Source organism: Odocoileus virginianus, chromosome 12, assembly GCF_023699985.2.
Source record: "Odocoileus virginianus isolate 20LAN1187 ecotype Illinois chromosome 12, Ovbor_1.2, whole genome shotgun sequence".
Classification (NCBI taxonomy): domain Eukaryota; kingdom Metazoa; phylum Chordata; class Mammalia; order Artiodactyla; family Cervidae; genus Odocoileus; species Odocoileus virginianus.
Window position 1 is genome coordinate 65653248 of NC_069685.1, and position 20896 is coordinate 65674143.

Here is a 20896-nt window from a genome sequence, read left to right on the forward strand (position 1 = left end):
AGCCATTGACTTTTGCCCCAGTAAACGTGACAAACAACCATATACCTGATTACCCAATAAATTATTTTCACTAGGTGGGTTTAATTTTAGAAATTACACACTATCATCTAATATTAGCCACAAGACTACCTATAGGGTCAGCTCAGTCTAAACTCACCCATTGGGGTCATTAAGGCTCAAGAAAGAGGGCCATGGCTTCCTCCTCCCAATCAAGAGTTCAGTTCCATGAGTCTTACAGAAAAAACTCAAGGTAATTTCCCTCAAGAACCTACTGAAGAGGAAGGGATTCAGGAAGAAATAAACACAACAGTGCCATTCACTTCATTCACACACTTAGCATATGCAACTTTAATCAACCAAAAGAAAAAGCCCCAACTGTACAAGTGAAAAAAAAAATCCAAAATGTTGACACAGGCTTAACTAATACCAGCTACTTTTATGTACAGCTGTATAATTTCAAAAAAGCTATCCCTATATGTATGTACAAAAGTTGTTTATACACAGGTCTGTACATAAGGGTCTATACATTTATTTCCTCAACCCTTAAGGTGCCAGCCACCTCTTGGTGAAGACACCAACACTTCATTCACATATCTTACAAAAAAAGACTTTCTAGGACTGACAATACTGCATCCTGTATTCAAACCATGTAGGCTCCACTGACTGGTTAAGTTCCTTCCATCATAACGCAGACCACGCCAGATGCCTGGGTGCCCCTAAACAGCTTCACACAAGAGTGCTACAAAGTAAAAGCCGTAAACCAATGTGAGATGAGGAAGCAGAGTCCTGACCAGGGTGCCGCCACAGGTCCAGGCTTTGGTGAGTGGGCGAGCCTGCCTGCCCGGCTCACTGTCGGTACTCCAGTTCATCTACACTGATGACTTTGGTGGGCATGGAGGGCAGGGGCTGCTGTAGCACGTCTGAGCCAAACCATTTGGCAAGGCCCACAGGGGAGCTGCTCCTCTGGCTGGGGCGGTGCTCGAGCTGGGAGTGCACATGGGGCAGGCCTGACCGGCTGGGCACATTCTGAGGAGTCGTCTGAACGCTGACAGCAGCAGCCTGGGAACCAGAGCCTGGAGGATGAAGAACTACGGAGATACGAAGGAAGGTTCTCATTCAGAGCACAAGGAGGGGAAGTAGTTCTCCACTAGGCCCCGCTTCACTATCCACGAAACTACAAACAGGTCTTAGCAAGGTGACTGAGTCTAGACTTCTTTTGGAAACTCCTTTCCAAAATGCCAGAATAGTACCTTGGAAAAGCTGAGCTATTCAGAAGTCATTTGTATTGACAGTTCATCCTGGATGACAGACCCCCTACTCCCCATGACTAGCAGAAGCAATGACACAAGCTGGGGAGAGTATCTACTCTGGGCACTCCCTATGCTGAATCTGTCAGAAGGAATCTCAGCCTCCTCTCCAAAGAGGCAAACAAACAAACAAAAAAAGCCAGGCTCTTTTTTAGTACACCTGGCATTCCAACTGTCTTCACAGGAATTCCCAATCCAATCTTGCTAGGATATATTAGTAAATAGTCAGTGTCCTTTTATCCCCTTCACTGGAAACTGGTTAAAAAACTCCTAATCCTCAGCTCATCTGGTCCTCTCCTGAACCTACCTGAGCGCTGCAGCTGCTGCTGCATCATTGCCAGATGCAGAGGTGTCCCAGGACGAGGGTTTAGGAGAGGGTGACTAGTGGCAGGTAAAGGGTAAAAGGGTTGACTCAGGATTGGGCCAGATAGTCCCTGTAAATGAGTCAGGTCCATCCCAGGGGGAAGCACACCTATTGGGCAGAAAGAAGAAACGTCAGAAATAATCTACCTGAAAATCTTCAAGCTTGACTATACAGTATTGTTGATCTGAAAGTTCCTTAAGCATGAAGAAGGCTCAAGATAGGTTCCTAATCTTTCAATGGACTAAGGTATAGATCAGATTGGACCCGATGGAATGTCTTTCTAGGGATAAAACCCTCCAAAGGTACAGCACTTCAGTTCTAACAACTCATGCGAAGTTAGAAACTCACCAGCTTGGAGCAAACTTGGAAGATGCTGTGGATGTACTCCCTGGGCCAGCATCCTTTGGACCAACCCTGGGTGAAGCTGGTGAGCAGGCCGAACGATGGGGACGTGGGGGACCAGGGGAACCTGGTGGACAGGGCGGAGAAAAGGTGTTCCTGGAACTGGGGATGCCAGGGTGGGTGTCTTCCTCCCAGTTGCTTTAGGTCGATAATCTTGTTCTTTGGTGTAACGGTTGGTCTGGGACAGTGGGGTGGAACAGGAAAATCGCTGCAGGGTTGACAATTTGGGATTTGTGGTGGGAGAAGAGTCCCGATCAGCAGTGGGCACAGAGCTGGATGACAGGAGGTTCTCTGTAAGGATCCAGACAGAGTATTTTGGTATTCACAAACTTTTTTTGTCTTCCCAATGAATCAGTAACTCATTTGTTAGAAAACTCACAATCATTTGATCTCAACAGATATAGAGGACTGCATTGTAGGGCTCACTGTTTTTTGCCTTATGAACTGGCCTAGTCAAAATCATGGGTAGTTAGGGACAGACCTTGGAGTAGATTCCAAGTTTTCCAGTCTTCCAACAGCTTGCTGGAAGAATTTATTTTTGCGGCACTCTAAAAATCCAAAGACTCTGAAGTTGTAAATGAAATAACTTTAAAAAAAGAAAAAAAAAAAGGATCCATCTTTGTTCTTCCCAATCCAAGAACAGCTATGGGCAAGCAAGCCTGGCACGTCAGGTCTGGTGGCCTGACTTGGTCGGGCACTTGGCTCCGTCCATAGTTAGGGCTGTGCTCTGGCTCTCTGTGGGAGCTGGTCCTGTCCTAGTAGTCGGCTGCTTGGGATTAACATGCTTTTCAGCCTAAGGGGAAAGTCAAGTGAGTAAAATTATGCAAATTCATCACAACAGAAAGCCTAAAGAGTGATTATTGTCTGATGAAGGAATCTGAATTGCCTCTTAATAGGACCAACAGGATTTCCTTCCTTTCCTCAGAAGCTTTCTCACAGGCAGAAAGCTCTTAGACCAATACTATAGACCTATGTAAACCTCACTTATTAGAATCTGTTTCACTATGTCCTTAACAATCCCAACTGTGCAACCCCTAAAAACCTCTTATATTTTTCCACGTATTTCTGAAAGCCTCACATACTTCCTTCCTATATGCTTCACCCACTGCACAGATCTTACTGGGTAATAGTCTCCAGACTGGAGAGAACCTTTCAGAAATAAAACTGGTTGAACTTTTATTAATTTGCCAAATAAATGTACTCATAATTCAAGCCTAAATAAGGATCCTGAATGCTTGTTCTTCCTAATGCCAGCACTCATGCCACTATTAGACTGGTCAGAATTTCAAGTGGCTAAGTGACTGTGAGCTAGTCCACTCCTCCTGTTAGACCCAGAACTGAGGTCCAGAGCAGCAGGGGCCTTGCCCAAGGCTTTGTGGGCTGGTGCTCTGTCACACAGCCTCAACAGCTCTGAAGTACCTTCACTGGGCTTCTGAGTGTCCTCTTTACTGTCACCAAGAGCTGCTTTTCCAGAGGCTGGCTCCTCCTTGCTTTTCTCTTTGCTCTCATACATCTTACGAATCACTGAGGTAGGAGTGAAGGAAGGAGAAAGCTGTAGAGGAAAACAGTATTCACACATTCTTTAATTGCCTCTCCCTAATCAAGTGGCCAAACTACTAAAGCTGAAGAGTCCCCTTTTGGGAGCACGTGGCAGAGGCCAACTCCAATGTTCTGGCCTCTAGCTGCTGGAAGAAGAGCATCAGGATGGGCTGGACAGGTGGTGTCCCCAGTGCGCCATCCCTTGCTCACAGTTCACTTTAATCAAAGCCGAGATGCAGCTAGCACACAAAGGTAGTTACAGCACAGAAACTTCTACTTGCCTATGCAGCCTCTGCTCCAGCCATTTCCCCAGCCCAGAGTTAGGCTGGGAAGGGGGAAAACATGGCTGGGAGAAAACCCTGAAACAGCAGGCCCCCTCCCCTAAGCTGGGAAAGGACATTTCAGATGCAACCACAGAACCTAATTCCTCTGTACTCTTAATGTTTCCCATCTCAACTTGGCTACCAGAAAACCCAAGTAGCTTCTTGATGGTCTCCTCTGCACCAGTACTCACCATTTGGGGTCATTTGTTCCCACCCCTATACTGCCAGTTTTTACATTGATGTTTTTACTGTACATGCAACTTTTCTCATTAAACAACCCCGTATTCTTGATGACAGGAGACAGGGCATGAATTACGAACAGAAAAGCTCCTAGATCCTGCCTTCAAGGTGCTTGGTGCCAAGACCACTTGAGGTCCTAAAGTACAGAATAATAGTCTTTTCCCCTTATCTTATTCAGCCTTGAATAGGTGATAAAGGTCTGCGGGGTAAGTGAAACCTAGAAAAATAAATAATGCTGGTTCATGAGTCAGTTGTAAAGCTTGACTTGTCACTGCAAATAAGCAAACCACTCTGCCCAGCCTTAACTCTCACTGAAACCTGAATCTAAATTTGTGGACTCACACCATGTTTTACTGGACTCCCCATGCTCTAGCTCCCATCACCCATCTTCCTCACTTCCCATCCATCAGATTCATCCCTCTGCTCCCCACTCCAGTGATCATTCATCAGAACAAGCCACACCACCCTGTATGCTCTGGCCCTGACTCTCCTGTCTGCTGGAACACACTTTCCCCAACATGGGGGCTTCACTAGAACTTAGAATCCTAAGAGACTATATTCTGAAAGGGGAGGACCTAATAAACAGGCAGGTATAAATGTCTGTTAAATCACTGACTCCTGGGGAAGGCACTCAAGGACAATGTGGGGTACACAGTGACACAGGCACAGCCAAGCAGGGAGAAGCCTAGGAGTCATGCGTAAGGGCAGAGGTCACTGACCATGCTTGTGATGGAGGCAGCTGGGGCAGGGGAAGAGGAATTCCCTCGGTGCACGGGTGCTGGTGACTTGGTCACTCGTTGTTGCCTGTAAACAAAAACCAGTTATCAGTGTGAGTCCCTAGCTGCTCAAACTCCAAGTTTAAACTGCATAAAACTCAAGGCCAGCCCAGGAAACATCCCATTTCCTTTCTTCAATTTCCCAAGCATTTAATAAATGTCTAACGTGTGCAAAACTATATGCCAAGTTCTGAGGAGAGACAAAAGCTTAATGACACATAATCCTGGGCCTTGTAAGAGCTGTCATCTAATGGGGGAGATACTAATCCAGGGCAAACACGGCACGTCGAGGGTACCAGCAGAGTACGATGGGAAAACGAGGGGCAGAGGGAACAGGTGCAGGGACTGGGCAGGTCTTGGGAGTGTAGGGTCATGCAGGCTGGCGTGTGGTTTACTGCTGACTGCGCCAGAGGCAGGCTGCAGGGCCCTCATTCTGCAGGGCAGGCTGTGCTCCAGAGGGCAGGGCGCAGCAGCGAGCACCACAAGTCCCTGGCCTAGAGCTGAGGCTCTGAGACACCAGTTCAAGTCGAACAGAGCACCAAGACTGAGCTATCTTAGGGCCCAGTCACCTGGAGCATTCCCTGCTGCTCCGGGTTTACACACAGGGCTGGCCCTGGGCCTCCCAAAGAAAGTTCAGAAGAGACTTCCTTCTCTCCCCAGACATTCTACTTATTCTCTCCTAACTTGGAAGAGAAGAGGAGAGTTGATGACCACATAGGCTGAGAGAAGAATGAATTATGTGAGCTCACTGGCTAATCAAAGCTTCACTGCATTTCAATGATGTCAGACCTTGTACTGCAAAGGCCAAAGCCCAAGGACAGTCAATGATTCTGAAGTTCACTGACTCAAACGCAGAAGGGAACCCTAAACTCCAGCCTGTATCAGGTAAGCCCCAGTGCTGCCACACTGAGACCAAGACAGACAGCGAGGGGAGAGAGTGTTCTGAGTGACTGAGGTGAGAAAAGCAAGACGAGCAGAAATCGTGTCTGTTGGGGACACAGCTGTACACGGAGTACACGGAGGGCCTGCCATCTGATCCAAAACTTGACACTGTCTTGGATCTACCTGCTGGCTTCAAGTAAGTCACATTTGAAAAACCTAAGTTTCTGTATCTGTCAAATGCAGTTCTTTATCCCATCTACCTCACAGAGTTGTTGCCAAGAGCAAATTAAGTTGTGGCTATCTAAAGTGCTCTGAAGGTCAGCAAATTGTTATGCTGTAGAGAGAAGTCCAGGGAAGGGGCTCAGCAGACCAGTCGTGAGCTCTTTGTATAGGCTGGAGGGCTCCTACAGGGCGGGTACATTTATGCAGGAGAAGGGGGTACTTACTACTTCCAGTCTTTTCTGAAAGTGTCAACATTTAACCAGATGAAGTAAGACACTGAGGCAGCATTTTTAATAATCACATCAAAACAAGTAAGTTTCAAGTACCAAATACTATATGGGGTGGGAGTACAGCGTTTAAGGATGCCCACTTTGGTGATAAAACTAAAAATATAAAAACTTTTCTTTTAGAGACTGGACAATGGTCACTTCTGGAGAAAGGGGTATTGGGACAAGGCACAGGGAGGGCTTCTGGGGAGCTGACAAGGGAGTCTGCCTTACAATAAGCTATACATTTGCTTCGTGCAGTTTTCTGCCTGTTTCATTTTACAATAAAAAAAGGACAATATTGCTACCCTTTCTTCCCCAACTTATGGTTCATTTCATTTCACTACCTGTTGAAACTGCTGGAGAGGATGGGAGCAGAGTGAAGTCAGAAATTATTTGATCAACAAACCTGACTCAAGGGATAGTTTGATACTCAACAAGGAGCCTGAGGGTGAGGAAGTGAGGTGGAGTTTTACTTTTCATCATTTCGTAAGCATAACCGCAAATAAGTAGCTATGCCAGCTACATCTGTAAAAATGAACCCTTTAAATGAAGAATATAAATAATATTATATAGGATGAAAAGCCTATGCCCCTGCAATACAATTCAATTATACAATTTCCTCTAATGAACATTCGGTAGGTAAGATTTGTCACCGTACGTTGTACAGTGTATCAGTGTGTACAACAGAAATGATGCTGTGGATAACTCATTTGCAAATCTCCACAAGGGTAGGATTAGAAATTTACCTGTTTCTGAATCCATCTCTGGTTCTGTCCACCTGCGGTTTGCCAAAACCAGGTTGGTAGAAGTTTGCTGCCTGCACCGCGAGGTCATGTGGCATGGCCAGCCCCTCCAAAGCTGCCTGTTGCAATTCTAGCTGGCTCATCTGCTGGACAGATGTGGCAGAGAGGGAGTCAGCAGAAGAATGAGTCAGTGCACCTTCTACAAAGGTCTCTCTTTGATCTTTCAGAAGAGTTATGTTTTAAGCAGCAGCTAAGAGAAACTAAGATACTGCAAACCTGCCTAAACTGTGCTGCCATCCACCTAACTGGGTGTTAGTGATTTATGACTTTGTATGATGATATAACTTCACCAATTTTCTAGCCTTCACTGAGCTTGAGTTACAGTTCAAAACCACTTCCAAGCATTATAGTCATTTAATTCTGTATCCCACAAGCAACAACAAGCAAGCAAGAGACTAGTTCGAGAAAGAGCTCAGCCAGACCTGGGTTGTGACTGGGCTCATGGGCTTGCGCATGCCTTGGAATGGATCTCCGAGTAGCTGCTGTGGTCCTGACGTGAAACCTGTTGGGAAGGTTACAGATTTAGTGTGTGTCAAAATAGCACCTGTCCCTCAGAGAGGCATTATCTCTACTGCATGATGCTCCTTGCTGAGCACCATCTCTTTCATGAAGGACTGATTTCCTGGGCTGATGATGTCACTCTTCTTCCATGCCCCTACAGTGGGGACCTCACGGACCTCTATCTGAGCACTTAACGATTCAAGCTGCTGGCTCATCCATCCCCCACTAAGCTGTCTCTTCAGAGCCGAGACATCTATCTTGGAGAGAAGAGCTTTTCTAGCCAGTGATCTGGCTCACTGTAACCACACCAGCTGGTACCAAAGCAGACACCAGTGTTCTGAGGTTCATACTCTTTCCAATAAATCTCCCTAACTGGAAAGATTATAAAAACTTTCTCTCACAATGACTGGCAGGGGTCAGAACAGCCAGCAGCCTAGAGTGGTCAAAGTATAGGAACACAGAGATCCTGCACAACAATTTTGCTAACACAGCTTTCTGGAAGTGCTTCTCCCATTCATGTTCTGAATCAGCCATAATACCTCATAATACCTTCATCAGGTTGGCAGAGAGCCAACTAGTCTGACTTCTCTATGAAGGAAAAACCTAAGAAGCCAAATTAATTTTTTTTTTCAGTTGAATTTCCCAAATAAGGAAGATGACTAAAGAGCTGGATCCAATTTAGTTCTCCAGAGGAAAAATATATAACACTGTAACATAAACCTATTTATCCAGAAGGGCAGCTAGATAATTATCTTCCACTTGTGTCCTTACCACCCCCTGAAAAAAGCATAACAAATCAGCACGTTTCTTTTTAAACTCTTCAAGGGTACCAATGAAAAAGACTTTGCCAGTTTTAGGAGATGGGTATAACCGAGGGGAAGGAGAAGGGAAATGACAGATGGACACCTATGCACAAAAGCATTTACCAATTGGTGATGGTATTCTGGGACGAAGGTAGTCTGCTGAGGCTGCTCTCGTCTGAAACACCTGTGACAATGGAGGAGAGGGTGCTCTCTGGCCCAATAATGATGTTGTAGGCTCCAAGCTCCCCATAAGGCCACTCAGGAGATTGGAAGAAGCAGGTCTCTGAACAGGTGGGCCCAGAAGTTCCTAAAGGCAGAAAAGTCAAATCCTGTGAACAAACCTAGTTCTTCCTCCTAGTCAGAGACTGTGGATTATGAATTTGGAAGCCAATGATGAATCTCCCTCCTGCTTCATTGAAGGACTTGGCACATGTACATGCAACGAATTTCTCTGAACGTTCAGCTACCAACATTTCCTTTAAGTTAGTGCTATAAATACAGGTTAGATACTTTAAATTTCCAAAGAAATTGCAAACCTGCAAACAGGAAACCAATGGCTTTACTTGATCATCTTTTTTAGCCACCAACCCACCCCACATTTATAGCTACAGAGAACTATATCAGGCAGCAAAACCATATCCTTTGTTGCCAGGCAACACAGATCATTCTCTATGGCCCAAAGCTGGCCCACTACACAAAACCAGTTTGGAGGACTACTGTTCAGGACTCCAAGGCCTTGGTATAAGATTGTGAAGTACCTGCAAGATGTTCTTAGGGACAGGCTGGCCTGGAATCTCAGCAGGGGACATCAAATGGCTTTCAAGAGTTCGCTAAAAAAGTCAAAGGAAAACTGGTTTTAACCTTCTCACATACTTAACTTATAGATTAATTGGGGACCACAAGAAAACATTAAAAACTCCTCAGGGAGTTGGCACTTAACAGCAGGATGATGTCCAAATCACAGAAAACTTAGATCAACTTGTCCCACTCTCTTATCGCACAGGTCCCAAAGATCTCAGAACAGGAAGAATTTTCACATGTACATGCAAAGTCCATTCAGAGACCCTCAGACAAGGTCTTTTCCTCTCTGGTAACCCTAAGTCCATTTCACTATTTCTAACATTGAGTCCAAAAGAAGGGAAAAATAAAATGGCGAAATGGGGGAACACTTGTTTAGTAAGAGGCCACAAGTAGGAACTTTTGATAATTTACAGATTTTAATATTCACGGCAACCTCTGCTAGCTATTATCTTTAACAAGATTTACAGATCATAGATGGTACCAAGAAAATGCGAGTTCGGCCAAAATCGTTATTTTCAGAGTTTCATGTTTTAGGAAATTTAAGCTTTATTATTTTTATTTTTTTAATTTTATTATTTTTAAACAGCTATTCCAAAGTGGGTCTCCTGTTCAGGGTGAAATTAAAATCTTCCACTTTCAGTTCTTTTAATGCAGTAGCAGTTATATTTTGCATCCAACTTATATTACCTCTGGTGCTTCAGGACACCCTTGTGTGTCCATTTAGCTCTGCCTGAGTGCTTTCTCTGTTGTTTCCCTTCCACCAGCTGGAAATGCGAAGGTCCACAGCAGTGTCCTCAGGCATGACAAATAGCCCCCAAATATGCAAGTGTTTCATTGTTGGTTTTGGAATTGGAACTAACTGTAAATGATTTTAATAAGACCTCCTCAAGAGTCATTTAATTCCAACTAGCAAAAACAAACACACAGCTTTATACTAGATGGCTTGCTATATTTGGAGGATAGAGTCTACAGCTTAATTTGAAATAGAGTTTAGATTGAACCAATATGTCCTCTTTTGGGGATAAACAATATGAATGAACCAAAGTGGTTTGAGGCAGATCAGAAATAGTACACATAACAGACACAGTTGTAGTAACTGAAGGCTTGGAAGCAGTCTGTGACAAACAGCAACATGCAAATTAAGCAGTATTTTGGGATAATGCCTGGTGCACTTAATAGATTATTTCCTTGTTGTTTTTTTCCCTAAGTTGTTTGTGTTAACTCTTTGCCTAGTACCTTAAATTATATCATCCACTCCTTTACGCATCTGTTTGAGACTCATTCCCTCAGCTGAAGCCAGATATATTTCAGAGCACTGAATCCCCAACAGCAAGCAAGTTATCCTCACAGCTCAGGGGCAACTGTGTTAATATCAAACCCTAGAATCATATCTGGAACAAAATGTTCAAAAGCATCATAAGGTAAACAGTTGAACCACCCCGCCCCCCTCCCCGACCCCCCGCTCCCATTTCTTTACTTACACTAAAAGAAGCTATTTACAAGATTTGACCCACACTGCTATAGTCAGCACCTAATCACCAAGACATAAAGGTAGCAAGAAAGCAGAACAGGACTGTTTACAGCCAAGTAATCTGGTTCTCATTTGAAAGCATTTACATCTAATAGTTCCTTGCATGGAAATTATTTAAAGCAGCTTACAAGGAGCATTCCCCTGTAACTGGCATGGTCTGGTCAGATACACAGGAATAACTCTACCTATCTGAGATGTCTCCTTCTGGAGGTAGAGAGTCAGGTAGGTAGGCCAGGAACAATGGTATCTCTGTTAGGATTTATCACTAACAGCGAGTCAGATTCAAAACATCAAAAATCAGCTGTTCTCCCTTGGTACAAGGCACAATGAAACAGATGCTTCCCCCATGGTTAACCAGTAGTTCCCAGACCGGAAAGTGTCAAGAAAAAGAGGCAAACCTCAATTTGGTAAATTTGCGATAACTTAGCAACTAGAGTAAGTCTATGTTTTTTTTTTATATTAATATTATTCGATTTACTGTTTCCCTTTCACTCTGTAATCATCAAGGATTAGCAATAGTAACACATAGACTGTGGCTGAGAGGCACCCTCTAAATGTGTTATGAGGAAGACCAGTACAGGCTACACACCTGCATTTACTGACACACAATCACCTTGTAACCCAACTTCATGCCAAAGGTGTTTTATAAGTTTGGAGTCATAGCTTTTTCTATTAGTAAATAAACAGAATGCAATTGTCCTGAAAAATCCGTCTTAGATACTATACAAATGACATGTATATCTGTCAACTACCTAATCAAGAAAGCAAGTAATCCCAGGTATCTGGGAGTAATTAGAAGTTGTGAAAAGATTTTACTATAAAAATATGGTAAATTACTTTAACTTAAGTAGCTGAATAAGGGCTTCCCTGGTGGCTCAATGGGAAAGAATCCGCCTGCAGTGCAGGAGATGTGGGTTCCATCCCTGGGTAGGGAAAATCCTCTGAAGAAGGAATGGCAACCCACTCCAGTATTCTTGCTGGGAGATCCTATGGACAAAGGAGCCTGGTGGACTATAGTTCGTGGGGTTGCAAAAGAGTCAGACATGACTTAGCGACTAAACAAGAACAGCTGAATAAGCAGAAAACTTTCTCTCGAGTTCATCCCAAAAGGTATTTTTACAACATTTTTTTTTTAAGTCCGGAATTATGATAAGCAAGTTATATCTGAATCTATTAATCTCTATACTGTCACGCAGAATACATACAGATAATCCTGCTTTTTCAAGTAACAAACAGTATAGTGGTAATTGGAGAACACACAAAAGCATCAAGGATCAAATGACTACTAAAGAATTTCCAACTTACTCAGAATACCTTTTAAAAAATCCATTTATTGGATGGGAAGTGGAATAGAAAGAGAGAAAAGCAGAAAAGGCTGGGGTTTGTGCCAAATACTTACACTGACTTTAGGCTGAGAAGGCAAAGTCCCACTTGCCTTCATGGTGCTCACTAGCTTGTTGAATGCAGTCATATCTCCGTCTTTTTTGAGCTGTCTATTGCTGGTCACAGTACTCAGGGTCTCCTCTAAATGTTCTGCCATAAAGGGAGTCGAATTCTTCACTTGCTGGTCAACCTTCAAGCCCTTGAGCCCTGCTTCCACCTCCTCCACGGAAAGCACAACCCCTGAATGCGCTGAAAGGTTGAGAAAGTCTAGGTTAAGCCAAGCAAAGGAATATGTAGTAGGAATTCTCTTTGTACTCTGTGGTGGATAAGGTGAAAATGATTTATTTCACAGTTGAGTGAAGTTGTCAGGAAAGACTGATACCAAAAACAGACAAACTGAAGGCTCTGAGACCCTGCAGGAGGATGTCTGTTACAAAGAGTCTTCTGGAGACTCGTTATGAGGGACAGGAATCCCAGACAGCCCAACAGGGACAGGAGTGCTGCCTGCACGATGGTTATTCTACCATGAAGGCTGCATGTTCAGGGCTCATAGCCTAAGCAAGAACATGGCAGACCGGGGCAGAGGTGTGAGCAGCTGCCAAGTTACGCTCAGGAGGACTAAATATTCGCTGGAGGGTTATACTCAGGCTCCAGGTGAGCAGGACTTAGAAGAAAGGTTCTTGTCACAGAGTTCATGACCTGCTGATCTGGAAGATTCTCAAAAGAGGTGGTACTATTTGATAAAAAGTGTTTTTTAAGAACATTAAACAAAACCGACTTTTGATGAAATAGCAGTCTGTTAGAACAGATTCAGCCTTAATTAAGACTGAGCATCCAAATGTTTTAAAACCTAAAACAGACTCTTAACAGACACTTACAGCTCTCTTTAAGCTTTTCTTTATTTGCAGAAAGGCTGGAAAGGAGAGGTTTTAAATCCACTTTGGCTTTCTGTAGCATTTCTAGAATATCCACTTTAGTTTCAGCATGGTCTTCTAATGGTATAGGAGCAAAATAATTCCCCGAGTTCTGTCCAGGAGAGAGGATGGCTTGTTCCAGACCTAATATGGCAAGTTAATATATGTATAATTAATTGGTCCTCAATAAAGCACAGAAACACATCTTCAACAGTATTAAAAGGACACAAATTGAAGGATATTTTTCAGTATCCAGAAACCCATGAATGCTAATGGACCCTTGACTAATGAAGATGAAATGAACCATATCAAGGAAAGCTCAAGTCTATGTCCAGGGCAGAATCTGAAGCAACTGTACCTGCAAGTCTCTCCAGTTCTTCATGAGGTGTTGACCCAAGGCTGCTGGATCGGCTTCCTGATCGGCTTGGGTTAGAGAACCACCTACTGAACCGACTGGCAGAGACGGAACCTTCTCCCAAAACATCTTCTATCATCTAAAGGGAGAAATGAAAGAAGCTAAGATAACAGTTTCCAGGTGAAAAGGACAAGAAGGTTCAAATTTTAAGAAAGGGTCACTTACTTTGAAACTTCCTTTGATGCTGCTGACCTGAAGGCAAACACCCTCAGAACTTAGGATTTTGAACATCTTTAACTTTTCTTCCCCTCCTGGATCATTTCTGAGTAACCCAAACTTGGGCATAACCATGTACTCTCTAAGCATATAAAGCAAAACCTCTGTGCCACAGAAAGTGTTCTGATTTTCTATCATTTGGCTCATTAGAAAATCCATGAATGTTCTAAGAGAGTACAGTTTCAAAATCCAAATCAGTACCAAAGTAAAGCATTCCACTGCCAAGCTGATGAGTGGCCTTCAACTAAGCATCAGGTGTGGAGAGCTGATGAAAGAAAACCCTTGCTTCAAACTTCAACATCCTCAAGGTTGTAAAGAACACTGTGAAATCCAATGCTGCTAATTCCAGAACCCAAAAGCTAAAAAGTAGAGCTCATATCTCCAAGTCAAAGTTTAGGAAGTGTCAAAATGTGAAAGACGAACTTTTAAATGATCTCTAATATCTGTTTGAACTTCATAGAAAGTTTCAGGTGTTTTTTTCTTTTAAATCTGACCTCCATAGTTGTTGGTTTAATAAGAGCAATTAAATGATGTATTATGATCAGAAATAATTTTTCAACAGTGTTTCATAACAGTAATTTCTATTACCAGTCCTTAAAAACTAGATTTAAGCATTTTTTGGAAAGAAATTTTCAGTTGTACCCTATTACAAATCTAATTAAATACCCAAATTGATCTTTATGCAGTGCTCTGATCAATATGTAGAAAAGACAAGATAAAGCAAATATCAATCCAAAAATGAGGCCCATCCTTGACAATAAGGCATAAACAGCAAACACGTTGTTCTCCCAAGACTGGTACATATATGACAGAGTTAAGGACTTTGTTTTATCTGAAATCTAGAACTCATACTTCTGTCTTCGCAGGTATTCTACAGCAGATTCAATCACATTCCACTTGTAAACTATCACATCTTGAATAATGCTGACTCTCAAGTGCACCAATTTACAATCAATAAATTTTAAGGTAAGCATTATAAAGTGATGTTTCACTGTGAAAAATTGGGAACGGTACCCAAAACACAACTGCCTTGGTGAAAAGTGGTTATTTTTAAAAGTAAAAGCTACAGCTATTTAAAATATTTTAATTTTGGAAAAGAGTTTGAAATTTTACAAATAGCAAAAATAGCTTTGCACTGTACTTTGTTTTTATTTCCTCTGATCATACTGTATAGGAGAAAAGCCAGAAGATACACAGGAGGAACATGAAAAAGTAAAGAAAGTGAATATAAAGTATCTGGATGTTTTCTAAGGATTTGACAGTAAGTATTGAGAAACTCATTTCAATATTTTGATCAGTGACCAACTTTGTTAGAGAAGCTAAGTTTTATTATAGCTAAAACATACGTAGAAACAAAGTCGCTTTTATACATGTTTACTGGAAATGCCAATTTCAAGAACTGAAGCATTTTGAAGCCAAAAAGAATCCTAAGAGTCAATCCTGTCAGTCATTTTTACCACAGAGCCAGCTGGGATGTTCCAGTGCTCAGCTGAACGCTGCTACATCCCACAGCCGCCTCTAGTCAAGAGGAGGAGACTGTGAACGACAGTCTGGTATGCTTCAGCTGCTCCTTCTAGACATTTTTAATAGCATTTTTAAGGTAACCCATATGACTGCTAGTTTGGTCTGTCAAAGGTCGTTTAGACTGCTCATATCCTAGGATTCATATTATTCTGATACAGATACTGTGAAATATTTTTGCTCTTTGACAATCACTAGCTTTTACTGATCAATGCTTTTCTTACTTCCCACTTTCATGGAAACGTCTATATTTTTGTATTTGCTTCATTCTAGTTTGATTTTTCTTTGGATTTCTAATGAATGCATTTAAGGCTACCTGTTTTCTTCTTAGCATACTTTTGATTATACCACCAAGGTTTTTCTTTGTCACGTTCCTGTTCATCACTAAGTGATTCAGGATTTCTGTTCTGATTTCCTTTTCCTTCATTTGACATAGTTCTATGTACCTGTTATGTGTCAGGCTCTGTGGTAAGAGGTGCATATCTAAAATCAACTTATTTTTAATTATTTATTTGACTGAAATTATTTGCACGTGTGATCCAAATTTTCATTTTGTACAGAATGTTGTTGCTGTCAGCTTCTAATGTATTGTAATGCTAGTAAATATAACTTACAAATATAGGTGCAATTCTGTTTATGCCAATTAATACCCAACATTTATGGGGCCCACTAAGTGCCAGGTACTATCTCAAACATTTATATCATTTGTCAGTTGATACTCAAACATTATATTGCCCTTATTTTCTCCAACTGATTGGTCATTTTCTGAGAATTATGCGTCTAGTTGCTTATACAGCACAAACAGAGCATCTCTTTTTACTGATCCCAGCTTTGCTTTTAAGCGAACCTATTGTAGAATATATACCTTAGTGAGTAGTACCTCCATGAAAAGCCTGGAGAGAATTCCTAGCCTAGGTTCCTATTCAGAATTAACCAAGTTTTGGTTGAGGGTGAGGGCTAAAGGATAAGATGGTGCTCAGTTTTCATTCCTCCCTTTTGTATTTTAGAGGCAGTATAGTTGTGGGGAATTTGGAGTAAAGAACTTTTAACTGAAAGTACAAAAACTAGAATTCAGTTTCCACTACTTACTAGCTATGAGACTTAAGGCAAGTTATTTACCTCTCTCTGTGCCTGCTTCCTCATCTATAAAATGGAAACAGTTGTAATCTAACTTACAAGGTTTTTCTGGGGATTAAATGACTTGTTGAATGTAGAGCCTAAAACAGTCGGCACAGTATGCTTGTTACCTATCATGAAAAGTTTGGCTTTGAACTGAACTTTCTCTGTCAAGGCACACAGATAAGTTTCACAGGTGCTCACATTGGGAGCCAAGTACAGGCCTCTAAATTTTGACCTTTAGCTGTGAAAACTTTTTATAATAAGATTTCCATCTGTCTTCTAAGAGAATGCAAAAAAAAAAAAGTCACTAAACACAGTGGGAGTAAAAATAAAAAATTACTGTCCCCTAAGAATTTGAAAAGACCACTTGGTTTTACAACAGGTAAATTAAACTGACATCTGGATGCAACCCTTCTGCTCAGTGAGCCAAAGGACTACTAGCCAGCTCACTGTCAGCAAGATGTCAGACTAGGAGGCTAACAGTTAAAACTGTGCCAGAACTTCAGGAGCAAAGCCAGGCAGCTGCCAGTTGCTTGCAGCCACCCTCCACCTGCTCCCGACCAGCACTGTGGACAAGTGTCCAGGCTGGTCCACAGTTAGGGAAGTTCAGAGAGGTGCAGTAAATGCTTAGAAACTTTTGTAGCAACCCGGCATTGCTGAGATATTTTTACTTTATACTAAACCATTGGTCCTGCATGGATTGGAAATCAAATCTGGTCCTCAACATAGAGAATTTAAGCTCCACTGCCCTAGCACTCACCTGTGACCCTATACCTGTGAGTGCTATGCAGTGTCTACTCACCTATTCTGGGCGACCATCTTTTAGGGCAGCAGGCAAATGATTAAGGAGACAGGACAATGCTGCCTGCTTGGTAATGCCCAGTTTTGTCCACTCATGTAATAATCGACCAGGAAGCAGTTACAGTTGAGGAGTCGAGTTAAGTTAAAGTCTGTGAACCATAATTCTAAAGGACTGGCCAAACTTACTAGCTGTATTTTATGTCCTATAAATGATGTCTAAGATGTACAGATGCTTTTGGTCAAATGGCTTTAAAATTCTATCTCATCAGCCCTATGCACTGTTTCAACAACTACAGAGTTCTAAGGGCATAGGTCACAATTTTATATTTTCTCTGAAAATTTGATGAGGCATTGCTAATCCCTAAGTGGTCAAAGGGGACGGGGCAAGGGCGGGACGAAGTGCAGATTTGGGATATCTTATTGTTTCTGCTTTAAAAGTTGAGAAAGATTAGACCTCAACAATTTAACAGCAACAGTGATGGTGTCCCACATTCCTTTCCACAAAAGGTTTTCAGAACCATCACATCACACAGGTACCACCTAACCAGCTTTACCTGAGGAATGCAGATCAGTGTGGTACTGACCACCAGTTATAAAAATCCACCTCCACAGTAAGTTTTTACAACAAACACTGAACTATTTAAAAACAGAAGCAATGTTCTTAAACCTCTGAAGAATTCTTAGTCCAATGCTAACATCCTGGAAAAAGAGTTAACTGGTACAGAATCTTCACTCAATCATTTCTACTTAGCCTCTCAAAACAAAGCCAACAAAAATTCAAATAATATTTAAGAATAAAAGTCAAAAAAACTCCCAATCATCTAGCTTGTTAAACAAAACTTTCTTAAATAGAATCTTAAAGACTCAGGTCAAATTTAACCCCAATTGGCTGCTCCAATTGTGATTAATTATAAGCATGCTGCTACACTCACCGAAGCCAAGCATGGCACCTTATCAAGGTTAAAGAACTCATTAAAGTCAAATTCTCCTGGGGACTGCTCAGGTAAGACGGCCTCCCTTGGCACTTCCTGATCAGCAGCGGGCTCCTGTTCGAGGATGACCTCCACCTCATCCTCTTCAGCCACTCCTCCATTGCACTCGACTATGCCTGAAAGCAAAACCAGACAAAGACAGTCTGATCAAGCACACTGCTTCAGAGGTATCTGGTGGCCTCAGCACTATCACGAACGCAAAGAGCCGCAGATGACTTTAAAAGCAGACTTCCTGTGTGGTGTAGCACTTGCCACACGTGGCTCCTACGGGAGCCAGGGGAGGAGAAAGCCTGAGCACCAAGCCACAGCACCAGCTTGACTCAGCAAGGGCTATGGTCCCTCCTCTGCCCCGTCTTCCAGTTTTCCATGATGCGGTGGATCTTCTGATTTTTTTTTTTTTAAAGGACAATCTTTGAGCATATCTTATAAGAACTGAACCAAATTAACTTGGCTGTGCTTTCACCCATGCACCTGCATTAACACTTTAAGTCAGAGTAGTTATGTGAAACCTAGTCCAAGGGCAATTTTCACTTGCCCACTGACTATAGTTCATCTTTCAAGGTAAAGTTCAAATGTCACCTTCACTGGGAAGTATGCCCTGCCTACTCAGTTTTACCCTACCAGAAAATTAATCACCGCCTTCTCTACAATGTATGTCATCTCTCAGAGTACATATCACACTGTATTAACAGCCTGATGAGACTCATCAGCTTTGCCTTACTGTGCAGTGCCTGGTACATGTAAAACTCAGTTACGTCCAGTTGTTAGGATGGGAAGATAAGGGAAGCTAACATCTTTTAGCCAGAGGATGGGCATAAAGCAAAATCCTTCAGATAAAAACCCCACTCTTTTTTTTTTTCTTTTAAAGTAAGTGCACTGAGAGATGTAGGAAACTCGACTTTTTAATCTGAAGAACAGAGCTCCCAAAGCCCTTCCCCTACAAAAGCACCTGTGGAAGATCTGCTTATGGTTTCAAGATCACAGCAGATATGAAGTCCTCCTAGGGGGAAGGAAAGAGTGCCAAAGCCTGGGTCCATCCCTTCTCCGAAGGCCCCAAGAGGCCTGCAGTCTTGTTATCACTCAGCCAGGATATTCTAGACCAAGAGAGGCTACGTGCTATCATCTGCTTTGGTTCCATCAACACTTCAAAAAGCTAGACAGCAAGGCAGGGGACTGCAGCAACTGAAAGGTGAGGTGACCTGCTCACCCAGGTCTTGATACCATCAGGTGGCGGAAACGTCAGCCGGCGGGGGCGGGGGCAGCAGTGCTCCTCCACACCGTACCCTGTGCTGCGCCCGACGGCAGCACTGGCCTTCTGCAGAGATGCCCGACCCCGCAGGGCCCCGGGCCTTCTGAGGGCCTAAGGCCCCAGCGAGATGGCGTTTATGTGCCTCGGACAAGGGAGTGGGTCAGCGTATACGTGCTGCCAGCCAGCAGAGGCTGACTGACATTTAACTAAAACTACTACTTTGGTGGAGGTATTTTCCTCATTTTACAGACAAAGAAACCAAACCCTACAAAAGGCAAACAACAGCCTAATCAGTGCCAAGTCTGTGTCCTTTTCCACTAGAGCAGTGCTTGTAACTCATTGAACCCACCAGAACCTGTCTGCCTACTTCACTATGAGAGCCAGTAGAGTCTGAAATTAGTTCAAAGGCTCACAAAAAAGCTTTAATGATTCTCCTGTTCTTCTGTGTGGAAATGAGAACATCTCTTAACAGATGAATGGCTTTTGCAAGCAGCAAAAGTGCCCTAGGTGTAATTTTATGCTACCTTGAGAGCAAACTGGGTCTAACAACTGACAGTAAGTAGGAATATGCTCTAGCAGACAAAAACAACTGGCCATTTATTATGATAGACTCCAAAGCCAGGGACCCAGGAAAGATAACTAAAGGTTAAGTTTTATCATATTTCAGAATGAACATATACTTTTCTTTTTTTGGCCGTGCAGTGCAGCATGCGGGATTATCTTAGTTCCCTGACCAGGGATCGAACCCATGCCCCCTACAGTGGAAGTATGGAGGAGTGTTAACCACTGGGCAGCCAGGGAAGTACAGAATGGATACAAATTTTTCATTAGAGAGGACACAAATTAAAATTTTCTATCAATGTAGGGCTTTAACCATTTCCTCCTTCCAGATAATTTTTTTGTTGTTGTTTTTAAGTGCAATACATATTCAAACTTTGATTTGTTACAACATATACAATACCTAGCACTGGGCCCTATATACTAGGTGCTCAACACACACTGTGTTAAAACCACGCAGGCAAAGAACACATCTGTTTTGTTGATGGCTATACTCCTAGCACTGTGATGTGCCTGCAAAGAACTCGACATACCGAGTTCAATGGAAAGCTAAAATACACACATAAATGGGCTCAAAGGCACTCATCGGCCCTCCCCATCCTTTCATTCTTGTAGCCGAGATACAACTAGAGGATGTATTCATATTAAAGTCAGTCACTAGGGTAATTAACCAATGGGGGTGACAGAGCCAGGACTCCTGGATTCTACTTGAGGCTCTGCCATTAAACCCATGGGGCAGGGTCCCCGTTGTCACCTCTTTCCAGGCCTGTCTCTTTTTGCATCTGTGAGGTGAGGAGGTGACACTACTGATATATTTTGCTACTTTTGGTTCCTTCCTTGTTGATACAGGAATGGCTGAAATTCATATTTCATCTTAGTTAAGAAAAAGATGGGCTTTTTCTCACCAGAAGCCTGATCTTTACAATTAGGTGAACAGATCACACTTGGTGGTGTTGCCTTTGCCT

The 20896-nt window shown here is 42.7% G+C and overlaps 1 protein-coding gene across 7 annotated transcripts in view; it reads right to left on the reverse strand.

The window, feature by feature from the left end:
* Window positions 1–320: 320 nt before the first annotated feature.
* The window catches only part of EIF4ENIF1 (eukaryotic translation initiation factor 4E nuclear import factor 1), a 39584-nt gene continuing 19008 nt past the window's right edge, over window positions 321–20896 (reverse strand). For 4 of the 7 annotated variants that reach the window (XM_020871628.2, XM_020871627.2, XM_020871625.2 and 1 more), the window contains exons 7-19: window positions 18065–18240; window positions 13419–13554; window positions 13025–13204; window positions 12163–12395; window positions 9190–9261; window positions 8555–8738; window positions 7550–7629; window positions 7071–7213; window positions 4895–4979; window positions 3493–3625; window positions 2020–2364; window positions 1615–1779; window positions 321–1088 (exon numbers count right to left, since the gene is read on the reverse strand). In XM_020871628.2, the coding sequence (XP_020727287.1) occupies window positions 847–1088; window positions 1615–1779; window positions 2020–2364; window positions 3493–3625; window positions 4895–4979; window positions 7071–7213; window positions 7550–7629; window positions 8555–8738; window positions 9190–9261; window positions 12163–12395; window positions 13025–13204; window positions 13419–13554; window positions 18065–18240 (2174 nt within the window). In that variant the 3' untranslated portion in view covers window positions 321–846. Of the gene's footprint in view, window positions 1089–1614; window positions 1780–2019; window positions 2365–3492; window positions 3626–4894; window positions 4980–7070; window positions 7214–7549; window positions 7630–8554; window positions 8739–9189; window positions 9262–12162; window positions 12396–13024; window positions 13205–13418; window positions 13555–18064; window positions 18241–20896 lie in introns of those variants that run through there. The other 3 variants (XM_070475609.1, XM_070475610.1, XM_070475611.1) reach the window with 3 other exon arrangements.